A 21,010-nucleotide genomic window follows, 5' to 3' on the forward strand; every position below is an offset into this window, starting at 1 on the left:
ACTAAAGCAATAATAATCAGTGCCAATCAGTGCTGAAAAAAACAAAGTGAAAGGTGGGAAAACAAAATCTGTTAAGGAAGTACTTTGGGTCATGAAGTATCCTAAGAGGGACAAAGTTTTAGACAGTTTGAAACTATAAACTTAGTGTTCAGGGGGCACTAGGAGAAAAGAAAAACAAAGCCATTATACACTAAATTTTCATGACAGTGAGTATAAAGTATAATCTCCAGTACTTCAGAGACCATTTGCAATCACAAGTCTGGTGTCAGTAAATGAGAATGTGTCCAGTAGAAGAGAACAAAGGCCCAAACTTCCAAAGGAGTCAAGTTTTGCAAGCAAAGAAGTCCTACACAAAGCACCACTTTCTTGATTTTTCTTACAAATTAGGAAAGCGCACAGATAATCCAAAGCCTGAAGTACAAGCCAAACACTTGGATTTTTCTTTTCAGAACAATGGGAAGTTGTAGAAGACTTTTTGTGTACAAAGACCCTGAACTTCTCTTATTCAATGTGACTGAGCTCAAGCAGAGAGCTCTATTGCAGCCTCCAGCTGTGGCCTGGCAGGGGTGCTGTGCAGAGGCCACTGCCATCCCCTGGGACATCACCGTTGCCAGAGGAGTGGATGTGCTCCTCTCTGCAACAAGAATCTGCCTTCTTTTCCAGGAAACCTTTGTCAGGGCAAAGGCAAGCACTTCCCTACCTGCCTTGTACTTAGTAAATTGCAGAGCAAGTCGAGTCTGTTCTAGGGGTTGTGATGCCTGTGGTGGCCTCAGGACAACTGTGGAGATTTCAGGTGCCAGAATGGGCTGCCCAGGGAGGTGGTGGACTCACCATCCCTGGAGGTATTTAAAAAACATATAGATGAGGCACTTCAGGACATGCTCTAGTAGACATGGTGGTATGTATGTATATATGCATGTGTATGTATGTATTTTTTTTTAGGAGGTGTTGATGGTTGGACCCAGGGAGCTCAGAGGTCTTTTCCAACCATTACAATTCTGTGATTCTGTGAAACTCTTGGAGGACAAGGGGGAGTCCTCAGTTTATACACTCATGAATTATGAATGCATTCTCCTTATCACAAATATTGTTTGCAGGGCAGGCTATTTAGCGAAAGGCTTAGCATAACATGTCAGAGGAATATTCATGCAGGAATGTTTGTAAACTCATCTGGGTTTAGAAAGACATTGCACTGTGATTCCTTGGTTTGTCCTACTGCTAACAAGCTGCAACAGAGCTATCCTGGAAAAGGTATTTAACCAGCCACTGTGCTTTTCTGAGCTGTATCTTCTGTATTTGCTGTAGTATGACTGTGTTTATACCTATCAAGTCTATTCCAGTCCGTTACCCTGTGTGTCCTCTAAATGCCAAGTGTTACTTCTATATTCTTTTAGGTTGCAGGAGATTTAACGCAGGAGATTGTGACAGAAGCGGTACATTCCTGGGCCTTTCTGCCCCCCACCCCATCTCTTAGAATCTCTTCCTGATTAGCTTTCTAAGCTTCCTAGATCCTGTGGGTTTGCTAATCAAATGTCAGAATTTTTCTCTAAACTAAACTGAATAATTTTTAAATGTTAGTTTTGTACACTGCTACAAAAAACCAAAAAACCAAAAAAAAAAAAAAAAACCCAACAAAAAAACCCCCCTCACCTAATTTGTCTAAATCTGTTGAATTCTTACAAAATTAAGCAATGGGTAATCTCTCATAGAAACTGCAACCACTGTGTTTATCATCAGCACACCAAAGTCCTCGTGAACATTACCTCATTTGCCTCCAATTTTCTCAGGTTGTCTGGTTGGCTTTTTTTCTATTTAGTACTTTCTCATGCATGTTTTCTAATCATCCACATTCTTTCCTTCTCTAAATTTCTTTCATCTCCTTTAGGACTACTTCATCTCATCCTCTGTTTTCTTTATCACTCAGATTGCCTTTTCTCTGCTTTATTTAATTTAATTCTCAGTTGCCCTCAAGTTCTAGACACATGTTTCTGAAGGACCGAGCTGGTTTCACACTGACTCCTGTATCTTCACACAGACATCTCGATAACCCTTTTGACCAGAAACACAGTTCACTTTACTCTGAAAATTTCAGCACCTTGCTTGTGTAGAAAAATATTTCCTTCTGAATAATGAAAATACAGGAGGAACAAAAGTCCAAAACCCTCCTATTTGTATAAACTCTAACCTGCTAATTACTCCTGTTGTTAATGGCTAAGGACCAAACATTTTGCCTTTTTTGATTCTCATGTTCTAAGAGCAGTGGAAACAGAGTTATGTAGCAGCAGTGAGTCAGAGCAGGTTCTGTACAGGGATGATCTGACAGCTAATGATTTGGGCAGAGGACTGGAGGGGAGGCTTTTCAGTTTGATCCACAGATCCACAACGTGGCTTAAAAAAAAAATCAAAGTGTGTTTTCAGAAACAGCTGTTTTTTTTCAGGTTCCCAGCCTGAGACACTTACCTTGGGATTTTCGGAGCTTTTCTATTCCCCACAGAACTGGTGTTTTTACTAACCTCCCTGCTCTTTTAATCTGGTGTGAAATGGGACATTATACTACTCAGCTGCTAAAATTTCATAGGCTGCCACAATGCTCAGTTAATACTGAAGTGGCTCTAGTGCACTGGTAAATGTCTCTAAATTAAAGGGTATTAGATCTGACTTACAAATAGCTTTATTCATGCCAATAGAAGTGCTCATATAAAAGATCAGTGTGTGATGCAAATTTTTTAACCACCAAGTTTTAAAATTAATAGGGTGGTTTTGTTTGAAAGAGTCAATGATTTCACTGAAACCAAAAAAGTACTGTAAGAGTTAGAAAAATATCCTCAGGGATTGTACTAGAAATACGGAGTCAGGAACTCTGGACTTTGAAAACTGCATAAATATGTAAAGAATTTTCAAATAACTGGTTAGAAAAAAATACCTTTATGTGACAAATGTAACATTTAGTGTAGTCAACATGCAAAGCCTATTTGATTAAATACTGGTTAACTAATCATATGAGGAAGAAAAATCTTCCTGAAGCCTTAGATCTGTTTACCATAATCTTACAAAGGAGTTTGTTCCTAAAGATCTGTTTTCAATCTCAGTTTTACTTATAAGAAAAGAGTTCAGAAACCTTCCATATATTTAAAAGACATTCAGAATAGTCCACATCCTCTTAGAGAAAAAAAACATGTGTTTTAGTTATCTCTGATGTAAAAAAATTAGTTCTCATTGAACAATTTGAAATAATTTTGTTTTGGTAGAAACAGTGCTTGAAATCCTCAGCACTCACTTTCTATTTGGCTGGCTGCAGAATTAGAGTCTTGAGAGATCTGTGCTTTGAACAGATGCCTGGTTCAAATGTGGATTCCAGAGGCTGAACACCTATATGAATGTGTGCCTCGTGATTATTTGCTTGACTTGCAAATGTATTGAACACACACAACTGCAAAAGCCTCATTAACTGGATGTATTCCAAGTGACTTGAATTATATAGTAAGAAAACTCTTAAGACTTTCCTTGGTCAAATTCCAGTCTTCACTCTGTCAGGTTTTCAGAGGGAAAATAAAACATAAAAAAAGCCCACCTTCCTGCTGTCATGTCAAGTGCTTTTATTGACTTACTGTTGCCTTTGGCTTACCTCAGCTGTTGGCAGCTCCTGACATTATCAAAAGCTAAGGCCCAGATTTGCAATAGGGCAGAAGGATTCCACACAGCAGGAGTGAGAGCCATTTTCCCTTTGGTGGGAGATGGTGCATTAGGGAATTTGCCCCATCAGGACCCTGCAGAGATATTGCCTCCCACCCTGCATGGGTATCTGTAGCATGGGTTTGGGAGGGCTTGGGGCTGATGGGGCTGGTGGCTGAGGAGCACTTCAGTACCACACATTTCATTTTCTCCTACATCTTCTCCCTACTGTGGGGCTCTGGGATGGTCCTGGACAGTCAAAGAGCATGCAAAATTGGAGAGATCCCTCCATTTTCCCCCTTCACCCCATGATGCTGACACAGAGACAGACCTCAGCTAGACAAGAGTGAAAGAAGGAAGATGCAGATGGAGCCTGGACAAGGATGAGTTGTTTGTATGGTTTTAGCTGGTCTTACTCCAGACTGTGCTGAGTATCTCTTTACTCCTCCTTCCCCCTTCCTCAGTCTTTTTACCATCACTTCAATTCTCTCCTGCCCTGCATAGTGGCTTTTTATTTTTTATTATCTTCTGCACAGCACATTCAAATTGAATGAACACACAACTCTGGCACAACTGCAGCAGTCACAGTGATCACACTATGTGCTTAACTTGTGCTTTGTATCTACTTCCCTCTACTTATATCTCTTCTTTGTGAGCTGCAAGCATTTTGTGACAAGGTCTGTCTACAGCTTTGACATAGTTCTTTGCCCAAGGTAGCAAAGTTTATTTCTTTCTTGCATCCAGCACTGCACAGTGTGAGTAAATACTGTTGAGTCATCTGAAAGGTCTTTTTTTGCTGCAGTCCCATATCCATTTTGAAGTGTGCAGTAGGAAGTCAGGACATTGTCACAAATGTTACCTGGTACCTCCTTCTTGGTAGAGCACACCTTTCACAGTAGTGGGAGCTCTTGATGACACATGATGTGGTTTTGGACAGAGGGTTTTAATTGCAAGTGATTACAAAGTCTGTGTTTTTGCATCTTTTATCAACAGAAAGAGAGAGCAACCACAATTTGTCACTGCAAAAGCAGTGTCTCCCTACCTAAAGATTTTAAAACTGGTCAGATTCTTGATTTGGGGAAAAGCATTCCAGCTGCTGTGTTAATTCTGCAATTTTTTCTTTATTACATGTATAGTTATCGTGGACAGCATGGCTAAAATCATTTGTTCCTTATTTACTTTTATTCATTCTTTCTGGTTTTATAACCTTGACAAGCCAAGTAATGAAACAGGATTTTAAAATGACACAGTGACATTCATCATTGACTTTTTATCTTTTGTGTCTCAATGAGCAATATGAAATAAACCTATGGGAGTTTAGCATATGGGTTTTCTTGGTTTACTGACTACCAGGAACTTTGGAGATTGCTCAGGTCAGCCAGGAACTAAATCAACATGATTTGGTTTTCCCTCCTTACAGAATGACATGTATAATTTTGCTTTATTTAGCACATGCTTTCACTTCATTAGATTGCAGAGAAGCATAAACGGTGTCTGTTTACATTCCTTACTGATTCAACCTGAAATTATAACCAAGTATGGTTTGAGTAGTCTGTAAAAACTTATGATAGTTTCTGGCTCTCAGACATAGAAAGGTGTTCCTGGAAGCTCAAAACCCAGAGTGCATGATCGGTTAGCTTTCTTGATGATTTTGAAACCTCAAATCCTTTGAAATAGTTGGCAACTTGCCTGTTGCATATTTACAGTTACACAACTCTTCCTCTCTGTGACTTTTTAAAGTTCCTCCTTCCTTTTTTCTTTAAGTCTCTTGGCAGCATCAACACAGCCTCTCTCCCTCTCTCTCAGTCTTTCCCCTCTCCCCAGCACTCCCCCCTCCAGCTCTCTCTATCCTTGGTATGGCACATTGTTCTGGGGAAATGGGTTGTTTTGAGTTCACACTTTGTTTTCCTGCTGTTTTTCTGGGAAGCTGGACATGGCACAAAAGATATGGGAACGGCTTGTAGGAAATGGGTTTGTTTGGGGAAAGAGTAAAAGAGAAACAGCTTGCATACCTCTCTGTATGTTTGAAGGCATAGCATACAGTATGTAAAGACATTCTGGGGGTCATTAAAAAATACAGTCAACATCAGAGCTGCAGGGAGTGGGTTTAATTGAGAGTAATAATGTTGGTAATCCTTAGCTGAGAAGAAATATTGCTACAGGGAAAAGATACAGGATTTTTCTCATTGCTACATCAAATATCACCATGTGCATTTTCCTTTTCTTCTTCATATCTGCAAGCAAAAATGGGGCACAACCTCTTTCTGCTGTATACCAGAATCAGCAGAAAGCTTGGTGGCAGAGCCACAAGTTGCAGAATAAAGGTAAAGTTTGATTTTGTGAGGCAGTTCTCCAAGAAAAGAGAAAAAGAATGAAAAAAGTTTGAAATTTTCTAGATTGGTGATTTTGTTTAGATAGACATTGCTTAAATAAAGTAATAAGGACTCAATTTCAAAGTAAAAGCATGGGTGTAATTGGTATTTTTTTTAGTGTCACAAAGCTATTTTCTGTGTATGCGAGGGTTTCTTTTTTTTTTTCCAATCACAGAACATTCACACCAAACTTTGCCATAGGTAAGAAAATATTTTTCTTCTGATCCACTGGTTTGACTACCTCTTCAGCTGCAATATATCTAAAATCACACTTGTCTCTTTGACTGAACTCATGGTTAATGTTTGAGCTAAAAAACTCAATAGTGGTTACTTTATACTGGTTCAGCAGAGCAGGTTAAATATGCTCAAACATAAGCACACACTTAACTCTGTTGCTATTTTACTAAGCAGTGTGGGTTAAACTTTGCACACACAGAAATGAGTTAATACTGTGGCATTCAACTCCTTATTAATTTCATTAGTCATGTTTTATGGAAAATGGCTAAAATAATGTGTGCTGAAGTATGAATCAAGTTATTTGTTATAAACAATTATAGGAAAGTATGTTAGGCTATACACTGTAAAGGTTATCGTGACAGGAAGTCGTATTTTACATACACAGTGGGCATACTTGGAAAGTTCATTCCAAATTTAGAAAGATTACCCATCTGAGCAATTTTCCATATGCTCGTAAAATGGGAAATACCATGCGAAGCATCATCGTACTATATATGTGTTTAGTCAATGTATAAATGGAAGATACAGACTAAAGATTGACCGAGGAAAGGAAACCAATGTACACAAAGAATTTTCTGTTGCAACATTGTGAAAAATGGAGAGCTCTCTCAATGTACTGAATTTCCAAAAAAGCAATAGCAATTTGCATTTGAAATTTCAGTTATCAAATGGAGAGAAGTCAGACAAATTTAGAGAGAAATATATTTGGAAGCAAATAAAACCATGATTACAAATAAAAACGTCTTAAGCAGCGTTTGCAAAAGCTATCAAGCAACAAAATTTAGAATTAGTAAATATTGAATATGATAAGTGTTCTTTAAATGGGAAGTTTAGAATTTTAAGTGTGTATGAATGTGAACATAGAAGAGTATATGAGACATTGCCAGCCTGATGCAGCAGGGAAAAGCATCTTCTGCACCAAGAGATCCCTGGGGAGGAAGCTGAGCTGCAGAAAAGCATCTCTGCAGATGCCTGAGCATGATTTCCCCTGGTTTGAGGGTACCAGCCAGATTTAATAAGTAAAAAGTGGACACTTTTTTTTTTTTTTTTTCCCCATGATATCTCTGTGGTAACTAAAATCCACCAGATACTAATTTTGGGATTCCAACCAGAAATCAAGTGACCTGTTCATGGCAAATGTATGCATGCACGTGCACAAACACCATACACAAAGTCACTACAGGGAAGTGATGGGTCACCCAGAAGTTCAGTTCATGGCCACTGTCCAAGTGTTATTTCCCTAGTGCTGTTAGGCATTCATAAAAACCAAAGGTTCATTGGAAAGGAAGCTAATTTTGATGCTCTTTTCAGTTTTATCCCTCATACATTATTCTTTCATTGATGCCATGACTGTAAAGCTCTATTCATTCCTTTCTATACATTTCTCATCACTTGGCTGATGAGTTTGTCTTTGGTGTGTAGTACACCTTAGAGAAAGGTATTTTAAAGCCTGAATTATTTTTGCTCTAATTTTTTTCAGGGGCTGAGGATTGGATTATCTCAAACTGTATGTGTAAGTGTATTTGTGTATGTGTATATAGATATATATAATGAGTATATATAATTATATATACAAATATATATTTAGTGGATCAAACCACCACAAATCAATATTAAGATTGCTACAGACATAATGTACAATCTTGACATTTTGTCGAAAACATAGAGAATAGTGCTGCAAATATTACCCCCTTGTGATAACACTGGATTTTGAATAAGGCAAAAAAACCCTATATATTATCTTTATGTTAAGAATTTTCTCAATAATGTTACCAAAACTAAAGTGGCAGGGTAGTTACTGTCTTCAAGCAAAGCTTTTAGTTCTGCACAGAGGATTAACTCCAGGAAACACCCAGTAATTCCTGAAGGCATCCCATTCAAACTACAGGGGCTACACATGATGCCAAAGGTGTTAAGAAGAAACAGAGGAAGCAGAGGATTGTATGCCCAGAACTGGATTGCTGTCTGGTTTTGGGCAGCAGTTTTGGCCCCAAGACTCTCCCAATACTGAAGCCCAAAAGGCCAAGCAAAACTGTTTAAAGACAGAGTTCTGAGCCTTTAAACAGCAAAGGTATTTATTTTCGGATCTGGGAATCTCCCAGCTCACGCTGGGCAAAGAGTTCCTGCCCCGGAGGAAAGGGTTAGGGTATTTATAGGGGAGGTTACATACATATTCATAAGTTTACAACATATAATATTAATTTATAATATAATTATAAAATTCAACAAGAGTTAACCCTGTCAGGGTCTTTCTCTGTTTCAATACCAGTTTGATCTGTTAGCAAAAGTTCATAGGAGGTGTGGTGGGCAGCTTTAGTTGACTTCTGATTGGGCTGCAGGCGGCTTTACAAACTTGCTACCTGTTTGCCCAAACAAATCTTTGCTTGAAAGATTGCTGAAAAAAAACCTCCTAGATGTTTATGTTTTCTAACAAAGTAGAAGATTGGCTGTTCCTTCAGACTGATGGAGTCCTATACTAGAAAAGCAGGGTAGAAGCAGCAGGCTAGCCGTGAGCTGAGACAGAAATGAAAAGGAGATTGATATCCAAGTTTTCTCAGTTTTCTAGGCATTTTGAAGCACTAGAAGTTAACAGCCAAACAGTAAGAAGAAGAAAACTTCAAGCTTTCAAAGTTCATAATGGACAATATGATAAAGATGAAAGGGAAGAAAAGTCTATTGTATTGAAAAAATAGTCATTCAAACATCACTGTAACAGCTCTTTATATGCATGGAAGTGCTAAAATAAGCATTACAGTTCCTTAAAAAAATGTGCATACAATATACAGGCTGCAGGATACAATTATATTGTTTTTAGCATTGGTGAATTAAGGTTGACATAATCATTAAGGAATATGTATTCTAAGCCCAACTGATTATTGAGTTGCTCCAGCCTTGCAGCACTAACCCTGTTCTTTCAGCTACTGTTGCAGTGAATAAAACCTGGTGTTGCCTCAGCCTTTAAGTAGCTTACCAGCACTCTACCCATGCAGAAAGAGAAATGGAACTGGACTCAACATTGTATAGTAGCAGATTGTCTGCTTTATTCCCTAGACTTCTGATACATCATTGTGAATTTTGAGGTCTGGATTCATTCAGAAGCCTTGTGCAGTTCTACAGTGGCTGTGCATGGGTAGAGCTGCTTCCAGGCATACCCCTCTTACAGTCATTCTGGCATCAAACATGCACTGAAATGGATGCAAAATGCTTTTGACATTGCATTTGAACAATCCTGCTGTGTTGCTTTGATGGTAGCCAAGGCATGAGACATGTGGGAGAGAATTTCCTATGTCCATTCATTAACTCTTGGTTTGGGATTAAACTGTTCATTTGCACTTAACTGGCAGGTAAAGACTGCAGGTGAAATAACTGATTGTGAAATGGCAGCACTTTAAGTCAGATGCTCATGGACTCTTCCTGATCTTTGGAAATTAGAGGTTCATCAGCTCTACTCCGTGTGATAATTTTAGACTGTGAGGCGTAGGGTATCCCCAAGTATGGAATGGAGCTTGACATGTGGGAGACAGTTTTCTAAGCTGAGACCCACATTTAGTCATTCTTATCAAAGTTTGCCCATCTGCAATAGTGGAAAGGTGTATTTTTCCTTATTTTCTGAAGCAATTGGAGGCCTGGAGCCGAATACCTCATACTACAAAAATTACTTGATGATGAAAAGATGTCATAAAAATAGCTTGGGCAAAAATAGGACGTTCTAATATTTCAGGGAGGATAATCAGCATATTAGAAATAATGATGAAATACCCCAGTCTACATCTGAATTTTTACTGCCTCAGAATTTGTTCATTAAGAAACAAAATGTTAAACCTTTGGGCTCAGCCATGAGGTCTCTTTCACTTTACTACTCCCAATGAAGACAGGAAAATAACTTACACAAAGAGGGCTGCAGAATCAGTCCTTAAACATATGCTGCTTTCCCAGAAATGAATCTAGCCTGCAATTTCATAACATCATTTTGATGAATGGTTGATTATTCCTTCTTTTTTTTCAAGCAGGACTGCTGCAGTGGCTCTCCTTTGCTTCCAAACATCCTTTGTATTTTTCTTAGCAAGAGGTGTAGATATTAGATAAGTGGCAGCACAAGGGCTGTGTTTGGATTAGCATGGACTGTTCAAGGGCTCTTTGCAAATTGGTGAAGGATGTTAGCTGAGCTGGCAATCAGATTCTCATGGGTGGAGGTGAGGACAACATCTGTCTTTCCTATCTTGTACTTGCCAAGGCCTTTTGTTGTTCCTGAACTCTCTCATGAATATGATATGTGGATTTTTGTCTGATCTAATGAATCCAAGACTCAGAGATTTAGAAAGAAAACATTTTCCAGATGTGAGCTGCAATTCATGACTCAGGTGACTGCTTTTAAAGTAATAACCTTTCCCAGCATTTTCAGCACACCATATTGAATATCTTGTTAAACATCTTATTTTGTGAATGGTCAGAAGAGAGTTGTAAGAGCAACATGATTAATAAGTAATAGCAAGGCTAGGACATCTATCATTTGTCTTTTATTTTACCAATTATTGCTGGAAGCAATGAATCCAGGGCTCAAAGACTTGGCTTTAAAGCGGGATGGCAAATTTAGACTAGAAGGGCCTTAAGCAGTTCAACCCCAGCTTGCTTTATCAAGCAGTGATGCCTGTTGCAGATGTGAGTGAAGCAGAGTTTCAGGATGGAAGACCTCCCTCCTGCTGATCTGCAAGGTTCTTGTGTCCAGCCTTGTGTGTGCTCTCTGTTCCACTGTGGGAATGACATTCCCATCTTGTTTGAAATTAGGCTTTCACTCCAGATAAACAGGTTCCTAGACCATCAGAAGTTGTAGTCTGAGGAAGCATAGAAGAGTAGGAAGCAAGAAGAGTGACTTGGTGATGTCTGGAGCAGCTGTAGCAAAGTGCCTACTGGGTGCTCTCTTTCACACTTTCACCTCTTCTTTTTTTCAGTTACAGTTGTAATGTAGTTTGGTTGTACACAATTTCAGTAACAAATGCTACAAAAAGGATACTGGGTGCAAAGAAGCGTGGAAACACTTAATAGAGATAATTGTATGGTATTAATCAGCACAGTCTTCCCTCAGAAAATGCAGGTCCTCTCCAAACGTAACTGTTTATAGGAGTCCTTTAACATCTGCCAAACACACGCCAGTGTGTTACAATTCATCCTTTTAATAAATGTTTTGGTGAAAGTTTTTGTATAACAGCTTTTTGTCTAATTTAAAATGAAAATAAGTCCCAGAATGTCAGAATTCTTTATAGAATGGATAATTAGTTTTTCTGACCAGCTGTAGACATATGACAAGTAATAAGAAACAGCCTCTGTCTGAATGGATTGTGTGTCTGTGTGGAGCTCTAAACTTGTGCTTAAATATGTATTATCATGAAATCAGATTAGAGAAAAAGTAAAGATTGTTTGCTTAATAAGGAGAAATATCATAAAACTGGTGAAAAATAGATTATACAAATGCTATGACATATAGCAGAGCTAATTAAAAGTTCTTGATTAGTTTTCTTACAATCCCTCATAGTCAAGGGTAACCATTTTAGAGTGTGGGAGTGCTAACTCTACAAGATGACTCCACAAGCAAGAAATGCATTTCACGGTCCGCAGCATCTCTCAAAGTACAAAGAGGGTTCTTGCTCTATTTGTGTCTATTCATGCATCATCCTCTTTACATATAGCTCTTGCCCAGGGTCCTTCTGTTGTGAGGCCAGTGCTCTTCATCATATTGCTGTTGTCTGTTAGGATTTTGACAGTGTTGGCCAGTAAGTTCTTCACTTTCAAAGTTCTTGAAGCGTTTTTTGGAGCAGCAAATCACTTGATAAATTTTAGGTAGTCAGTGGGGATAAGAAAGATCTACCAAACCTTTACTGTTACAGGGATTAAGCAATAAATCATGAAAGTATTAGAAGAAATTAAAAAACAAAGCTAATTTTTTTTTTGAGATATACATATAGAAACACACATACCATGGGTATATCCCTGGAGACATGATTCGATTGCCCTAGAAATGAATGGAATTGGTCTCTAAAATGGAATCTGGGTTTATGACATGGATTAACAGTGAGCAAATGTATCTCATGCATAAGTCACAATGTTCCTTAATAAGAATCAACTTGAGAAAAAACATTGCTAGGTTAGAATGGCCTCCAAAGTCTTTCAAAATCCTGATGAAGTATTTTTTCCCTAATAACCCTCAGTGCACCAAAATTATTCCAGAAAACTGCACACCTGATTGTCTTTAATTATTTCTAAAGTTTGAGCAAGTTAAAAAAAAAATAAAAAGGTTTTTGTCCTTAGTTCCTGACATTGCCTATAAAGTAGACAGCTCAGCCTGTGTATACTGCTCATGATGGGAACTACTCCAGTCACATTTCCTGTAACTTCATGTGTCTACGCCAAGTAATCTTGCATTTGATTAAGTAAACACCTTTGTCCTAATGACTTTATGCCTGCTCTGAAGGCGTTGCTGTACCTATTGTTCTACAAATTTGTCAGTCTGTTATTCTTTTGTTTTTGAACTTACCAGTAAAGTGTAAGTCAAAACCAAATAGAGAAGTCATTTTGTTCTTGATATCCTTAGTACAGAAAGTCAAAGTGAAAAGCCAGGGTTTGCATAATACAAGTGATTAAAAAAATCCAAGCAAAACTTAATGAAGGAATAGGTATTTATGGTTTACTGTTGGTGTCATGAGAGGAATTATGTGGAGGTCCAATATTGACCTCAGATAGTACTATCTATGTCTCTACTCCACAGACTTTCGATGAAGAACTTTCCCATCTGCCACTGTAAGCAGCATGTGTTGCTTTCTTCATAATACATTGCCCCAGACACTGGTTACTAGAAACTAAAGGCTTCATTTCTGAGGTGTCGTAAGAATATGTATTGTCATGGACAATCCAGGAAGATGACACATTCACCACTGAAATTACTACCATAAAGGTGCAAAACTTGCCAAGATTGAATGAAGCCTTATAATAAATCTATTTTATAGTATTTATAATGTTTACCTTGCTTTACTTTATCCCACTTATTGCTTGATGTTGCCAAACTGCTCCAGAAACAGCATTAATATGGATCAGAAAAAAAGATTAACATGCAAACGAGTAATGTAAAGTATTTACTAGAAACACAACTGGTACCCATATGTAAAAATCTATTGCCAAGCATTGTCAGTATTAATAGCTTTGTCTACATTTCTATGTGGCCAGACCATGGGGCTATTTTTCATGATGGTGAATGCTGACAATTTTTAGTTTATATTTGGTTCAGGAGTTTGTATTTAGAATTACAGCAGAAGGCACCCTTTTTAAGTCCCTGTGCTCAATTTAAAAATATCCATACTACTTTTTGTCAGCTGTTCAGTACAGTATTTTGTTGGTTGAGCCTTCCTTTCATAGGTTATATAGGGTTAAGGTTTGAAGGCTTCTATAGAAAAATCAAGGTAAGGCAAGTTGAAGCAATGAATGCAAGGAGCAGCTGAAGGAAATTTTCGCTTTTTGTAGATACCAAAAGATGTCAGTTATCAGACATTTTTGTGTAGCTGGGAAATGTTTCATATTTCTTCATGCTGTTTCTGTGCTTTCCGACAGTGTTAAGTTTCACATGAGATTATATCAGGTTGTATTAGCTCTCATTGTTCAGCATCACTGTGTCTTGCAAGGTCAGTGGATACAGAAATTCTTCATTTTTTAAGATCACTGACAAGCAAGAAAGGCAGCAGTTGCTAACCCTCGATGCACAGCTCCCCCTGGGTGTTGGAGAAAACTTGTGTGACATCTGTGTCACCTGTGGCAGTTGCAGGTGAATTGACATCAGTGGTCCTGACTGCATTTGAAGGAGAGGACAGCCCTGGCTGCCTGGGAGGCATAGCAGTACACATGCTAAACATAGTTTTCATGTTTCCCACACTGAAACCTCAAGTTCACTTAAGGGAGAGAAGAGAGAAAAGGTGGTTAAAAAGGAAGTAAGACTAAATCTAGTTTAGACCATGACCTCTAGTGATGCTGACTCCTCAAAATATGCAAAAGCTTAGATGGCCAATTCAGCTTTTGTATTGTGTTCATGGAAGTGGTAATATGTGTTCTGTTGTCCTTCAAGACAAGCCAGCAAAGATCAGTGAGGGCTTGGAGTAAAACATCAGAGGAACTCACAGTTTTGAGTCCATTAATAAGCCTTCCATGTAAGGACAGACCCAACAGCGAGCAAACTTGGCAGAAACTCAGATATTTCTACAGAGCCTTCATAGACCTCTCAGTGTGCACTTACTGATAACTAACAGGATGGAGTACAGATGGGTGTTTGCTGTTAAATCAGAAGAAAACTCCAGCTTTTTTTGTCCGTGAACCAGTAGGCTTTTTTTTCCTGAAGTGTTAAGTCTGAGTGTTTTTTGGGTTCATTTATGTTTGTCTTGGTTTTGACATAGTCTTTTAGACACCGATACAGTCCTTAGTAATTTGGCTTATATTTCCAGCATTTGCTGATCTCCTCCTAAATTGTGTGTACTATTATGTGCAACATAATAGGCATCTGGAACACAAGCAATATTTACTGTCATTAGGATTGTTGATAAATACAAAACTCTGGGTTCTTAAAATTTACATTTATACTTATCCTAATGCATAAACTAACTTACATTAGGTGGAGTCAGGTTTAAAAAGATCTAGAATAAATTTGCTGGACTTCATTTCTGTGTGACGGGATGAAAACCAGTTTCATTATATAGTGTTTGATTCTTGTTTTTTAAAGGTTTATTAGTAAATGGTTTAAAGAATAAAATAATATTCTGCCACTTGTATTTGCAAGTTTGCATCTGCTTTCTCCTGTATGATTCACACTTTCATGTGTTTACTGGAGCTAGCTCTTCCAAAAGTAACACTTCATTACATGGGGTTTTTTTCAGGGTTGTTTTGGTTTTGTTTTTTTTTTTGGCTCATGTATTAGCCCTACATTTGGACAGAAAAGAGGGAACTCTGCAATAAATAGTCTCAAGTATGGGATGCATTGTGATCCCCCCAGCCAGGCTGTGATATCTATGTATCTATATATGTCTTCATGAAGAACTCTCATAGACTGTTGAGAAACAACTTTTTATAAAAAATATGCCAGAGTAAAATTTTCTTTCTCTAATTATGATTGTAATTATGTGATATGATCCCTGCTACTTTACCATCTAGGCATAAGTCCCCACACCCTCTACACACTGTAGGCAAGGAGCAACCTTCTCCTTCATAACTTCTTGAAAATCAGGAGCTGTCTACAGGCCTTCCCAAAAATAACTCATCAGAAAAGCTTCAGACCACCGCCAACAGCAGCAGGTTTTTTGCAGAACAGACACAGAAGTCTGAGAAGAATGGCAAAAAAAAAAAAAAAAAGGAGAAGTGTTACTCTGGCATTCCTTCTGTCTCTCAGAAGCACTTTCACACCCCCAGATACCCCAAGAGGCAGTGGTTTGGTGGCTGAGTGCAGGCTGGGGAAAGCACCTGAAAGCCTGGGTAATATCTGGGGAGTTAAAATTGATGGTGATAGCGGTGAACCTTGAACCCAAACAACGTCAGAGCAGCAGTACTGAAATGGTGCAGGTGGCTGTCTGATTTTCTTGTCCTGGCCTGTGGTGGGAAGAGGGAGTTGGCGAGTGTTAGTGATTCAATCGCAAGCCCTGTGGCACTTGGAGGATTGCTTGAGATCCCACTCCCCAAGCCAAGAGATTAAGAGGTGATCTCAATTTTCATGAGAAAAATGATGTTCCGGCCCTTGTGGTCACAGAGAAAATGATGAATATTAACAGAGTGCACCCTGAGGGCTCACTAACTGGGTGAATACAAGGAATGACAAATGTACACCTCCTTAAAACGAACAAACAACAACTGTTGGTCTCCAGGACAGCATGTGGCTGCTGAACCTGTGCAAAGCCCTCTTCCAGCAGCTGGGGAGATAGGTGCTTGCAGTCAGCCTCCTGGATTCCTGGATCCACAGGGTTTCCGTCACTGCCTCTTTTCCCCTTTGCTGTCTCCTCCACCACTGACAGGGCCACAGGGTTTGAATGTCCTCATGGCTGGCGGCCATGCAGGCCCACACACACTGCCTGACATCAGGGTGCAGCTGAAAGAGGAGCACCCTGCCCCAAATCTGGATGGGGCTCCTCCACCCCACACCCCAGTCCTTGGCCCCTGCACCTCCAGCCATAGCCAGCTGGCCACATTCATAGCTGCTGTCATCTGGCAGTCTGAGTGTTCTTTGAGGACCTAGTGCTGGGCTTGCTCTCTGGCCACCCATGGGGGATGTGTGGGAGGGAGAGAAGGAGGAAGGGAGGTGCTGGGCAGCCCCTTGCCCTATTTCAGTCACCTTGGGACAGATGGTGGTTCCTGGGTGGTGCCCTCCTTTTCACCCTAAGCAGCTCCTGAAGACGAGGACTTTCCTTGGAAGGCTGCTTTTAGAGGGATGGTTTCCTGAGCCTGTGAGGCTCTGGCAGCCAACAGGAGAGTGGGAGCTCAGATCAGCTCCCATGGCTGGGGAGCCTCGGTCCAGACAGGATGTGTCCCTTCAGCACCATCAGCCCTTCCCACAGCTTCCCAGTGGGCCCCATAGGCACAATGCCTGCCCGATCCAGGTCCAGGCACCTCCTTACTACCATGGTAGAGCTCCAGATAATGTGGGGAAAGAGTTGGTGCCAACATGAACGTATGGTGATGGGAAGAGAGCTTCCACTCCTTCTGGCATCTGTCTGGTCTCCATCCAGCCATGATGGCAGCCACCCCACCACGGAGGTGCCTGGTGAGCCCTGCTGTCCCTGAAGGCCTTCACTGCAGAGCTGCCGCAGTGAGAGAAGGTGTTTGGGAAGCCATTCCCACAGTGACAGGATGAAATGCCCAGCCAGGTGGCCCACCAAGAGGGGTCACTGTGAGAAAGGTGGCTGGTGGGCATGACATCCTCTTGATGCTGGTGGTGGGTATCTCCATCAAAGCTGGTGGTGGATGCTAGTAGAAAGAGAAGTGTGCATAGATTTGAGGTCGTGCCCAGCTTCCAAGTCCAGAAGAGACTTGGCCTCAGACCCAGAGGAAGGAAGAGGAGCTCCAAGTGAATCAGCAAAGCCTGGCTTTTGATTGTTCCTTTCAGAGGCAGTTAAAGCAGCAATGGCATCTTGCTGGGATGCCAACCTGGCATTCCAACCTGGGATGCCAGAGGCCCAAGCTTCACTGCCCTTCCTGCCCTCTCCTCTCTCCCAGCTCCTAGCCACTGTTCCTAAATGTTTGGTATCGTGTTTGTGCATCTTCTCAGCCACATCTGGGAAGGGTCTGCCCAGGAGAGAGGTTGTCCCCCCACCATATGCTGAGGGCTCATCTGGCACCATCACTCCTCACCTCCACCAAGAGCAGTGGTGTCCCTAAAAAGTAATGAGACTATAAGAAAGTGACCTACTGCTTATCTTCTTGTGAAATGGACAAGCCCTTTTTTCCTTGGGGTATATTGTAATGTCTGCTCTGAACCACGCTCACACTGACTTCTCTGGTTTGCAGGAAGCATTATCAGTGGTGAGTGAAGACCAGTCCTTGTTCGAGTGTGCCTACGGATCGCCTCACCTTGCAAAGACAGAGATGACGGCCTCCTCCTCCAGTGAATATGGGCAGACGTCAAAGATGAGTCCACGTGTCCCCCAGCAAGACTGGTTATCACAGCCCCCAGCCAGAGTCACCATCAAGATGGAGTGCAACCCAAACCAGGTTAATGGGTCAAGGTAATAATGCCAGTATTACCATGGCTCAAATATATGTTTTCTTATGATGGGTGTAGCACTGTTGTCTAAATCTGTGAATCTATCACCAATTTAGATGCCCCAAGATAACCCACCTGGCAACCAGCTTCTGTCCTGAAGGTCTACAGTTCTCCCATACATTGTACATTACACCTGCCAACCCCATTCAGGTGTTACCCAGGGTCTCAAATGGTGCTACAAGCACAATCTTCTCATGAGTTTGTGCAGTACCTTTCTGTGTTTCCTCTAACTGGGTAATTTGGGATGCGAACTCGTACTGCACACTAGGTGAAAGATCATATGGTAAAATTATCAAAATGTGAGTTTGCTGTAGTCAGAAGCAGTGCCATTTATACAGATAACGGTGTGTCCTGTGATCTAATGCTCAATGGAAGTTTTCAAAATAATATTCAAAATAGTAATTCTCAAAGTGCAGTAATTTGAGAAGTTGCCTTTGCTCTAAATATAACCAGACAGGGAATCACAGGGGAGTAAAACTTTGCGATTACAGAAGGATTGAAATATGGAGATTTATTTTTATATTTACTGTAAATATAGTGCCAAAAAGTGTAATTGTGGAGCTGGATTTAAGAAGAGCTCAGGCTGAAGAAGGATCACATGTACAGAGGCAAGCAGGGGAGTAGAAAGGAACAGGAAAATAAATTATTCAGCTCAGTGGGCAGTAGCCAGATCCTATCAGTTTATTAATTGTTGTCTTGGGACTTTACGAATGTTGCTATAAAGGAGAAATATAATGATAAAGCTTAAAGAATTACACGCTGGAGTTGTGGATATTGACTGGTAGGTCTCCCAAGCATAGGAGCACTCTATGTCATTTCTCCCATGCACAAATGAGTTATTTTTGGTTTTTCAAGGAAACTATCCAAACAAGTGCTTTCCTGTTTAAAACGCATGACTGTCAAAACAGTTTTCCTCTGGTGTTGCTGGAGGGCAGAGGTCCAAAGACATGGTTGCTCACAATTGTTGGTGATGTATCAGTGAGAACCACACTTTAGATCTCTTTGTCGTAAACACCTGCCTACTAATCTCATCTTCCAGCATCAGTTATTTAGAAAAAACTCAGCAATAGGCACCGTGGTTACTGTTCACACTTGCAGAACACCACAAGCAGAGCAAAGTGGTTTGACAGCTTATCACACCTGCACTTTTCACCGGTACAGGTGGAAACTGTGCTTGAAATTAAATCCAGAATGTCCAGTCAAAGATTTGAGATGTGTAGAAATAAATGATGAACTGAAGTTACAAAGAATTAGGGGATGTGTTCTGGTAAGCCTGCTTATTCAAAAGTTATTCATAGTCAGTTTCAGCATGTTGTTTGGTTTGGTTTTGGTTTTGTTTATTTTTTCCTTTTTTTTTTTGTTTTTGTGGTAAGCAAATGTACAAATATAATCACAAATAGGATACTGATTCAAACCCAGGTTCAACTGCTTCCTAAAATTAGCTTCATGCTTGTATTTTTGTAAGAGAACTGATCAGTTTTTCTCAGTGCTAATGCCATAAAGTACTTTGGAGTAGATAGTGTTAATTATTACTGAGGAGAGCTGTAATAATTTGTAACACTACACATAACTAAAGTCAGTTATACACAGTCCCCTACTTTGACATTCTCCCAGGTCTTAAGGAAGAGTCTAGAAAATTCAGATGAATTCCAAACTGTTGGTCAATCACATTTTTAAAATAAACAAAACAGAAACCATCTCTTATTAACTGAAACCTTGTCCTAATTAATCACCATTAGCAACACTGGTAAGGATTATACTCTGATTTAGGAGGTCAGGGCCCTTACCAAGACTAAAACATATTCCTACAGTCAGATCAGCTACATTGGGTCTCCAGGAAAACCGATAAGGGGTGAGAGCACAGTGCAGAAAATTTGCTGTTACACACCTGAATGCCCCAGACCAGTATAGACTGGTAAGAGCCCTGATGTGGGAACACAGGGATCTTCCTGCACTAAAGCACCCAGCTCTGGCAGGGCTGACTTGGTCCCTGTTATCATGGGGTGCCTGCAGAGGCAGCCGTGTGCTGCCTGGCTATCCAGAGAGGTCTGAAAGTTTAATTGTGGATGGATATGTGTTTAGGCATGCATCTGGGAGAGATCCTCTGCTCAGCACCTTTGCATCTCTCCTGGGGGCTGTTGTTGAATAAAACCAGAAGTAACGCAGCAAGCGGGGATCTGCAGCACAGACACCAGGGCAGAGCCTCCCAGCTGCAGGGCTGGATTTAGGCACCCTGTCTCTCACCTGAATCCACAGTTTATGTGTTGCATGTGTTCAGGAGTCAGAACAGGGTGGGCTTGTGTTCAGCACGTTTTACTGCCTGGTGTTTGGGGACATGGACTCAGCCTGGGGGGCTCACTGTCCCTGTTGCCCAAATCTAAGGAGTGTTCACCTTGTATATGTGAACTCGGAATACTTTCCTGGGATCACTGAATCATAGAATGGATTGGACCAGAAAAGACCTTTTAAAGATCATCTTGTTCCAACTTCCCTTCCATGGATAAAAATTCAGAAGCCCTGAATTAAACAGGCTGTTTGGACATACCTTTATAATGCCTATAATTTATCCTTCTTTTATGCTGTTTTCTATCAGTGTGGGCAAGCAATGAATCACTTAGGGTGGTACTTAGGCTACTTGCACTGTCAATAGACAGGAATTTGTTGCTGGTTTATGCTGCCAAAGTTGTTTTTTGCAAAGAGGGGTATCTGCCTTGCCTTCAGAGGTATCCTGGTCTCTACACAAGCCAAGCAACATGCTTGTGCATATGATCTCCAATGTTACTAACAGAACAGGCATCTACTTTTGCTGGCATATATAATCTGAGTTTATGGGAAATTGTCTTTAAATCCATCTTTTTTTATTAGCTACAGGGCATAATTTTGATTCATACTTTTCCAGCAGAAGTGTTAATTGCTATACATAGGTGGCACCCAGGAGTTGTCAAGGCATCTA

At 40.3% G+C, this 21,010-nt stretch overlaps 1 protein-coding gene across 9 annotated transcripts in view; it reads left to right on the plus strand.

The window, feature by feature from the left end:
- The window catches only part of ERG (ETS transcription factor ERG), a 148,160-nt gene that overhangs the window by 96,322 nt on the left and 30,828 nt on the right, over positions 1 to 21,010 (plus strand). For 8 of the 9 annotated variants that reach the window (XM_071753036.1, XM_071753064.1, XM_071753028.1 and 5 more), the window contains one exon: positions 17,802 to 18,019. In XM_071753036.1, the coding sequence (XP_071609137.1) occupies positions 17,802 to 18,019 (218 nt within the window). Of the gene's footprint in view, positions 1 to 730; positions 899 to 17,801; positions 18,020 to 21,010 lie in introns of those variants that run through there. The other variant, XM_071753022.1, reaches the window with a different exon arrangement.

The sequence above is a fragment of the Heliangelus exortis genome, chromosome 1 (assembly GCF_036169615.1).
Source record: "Heliangelus exortis chromosome 1, bHelExo1.hap1, whole genome shotgun sequence".
In the NCBI taxonomy this organism is placed as follows: domain Eukaryota; kingdom Metazoa; phylum Chordata; class Aves; order Apodiformes; family Trochilidae; genus Heliangelus; species Heliangelus exortis.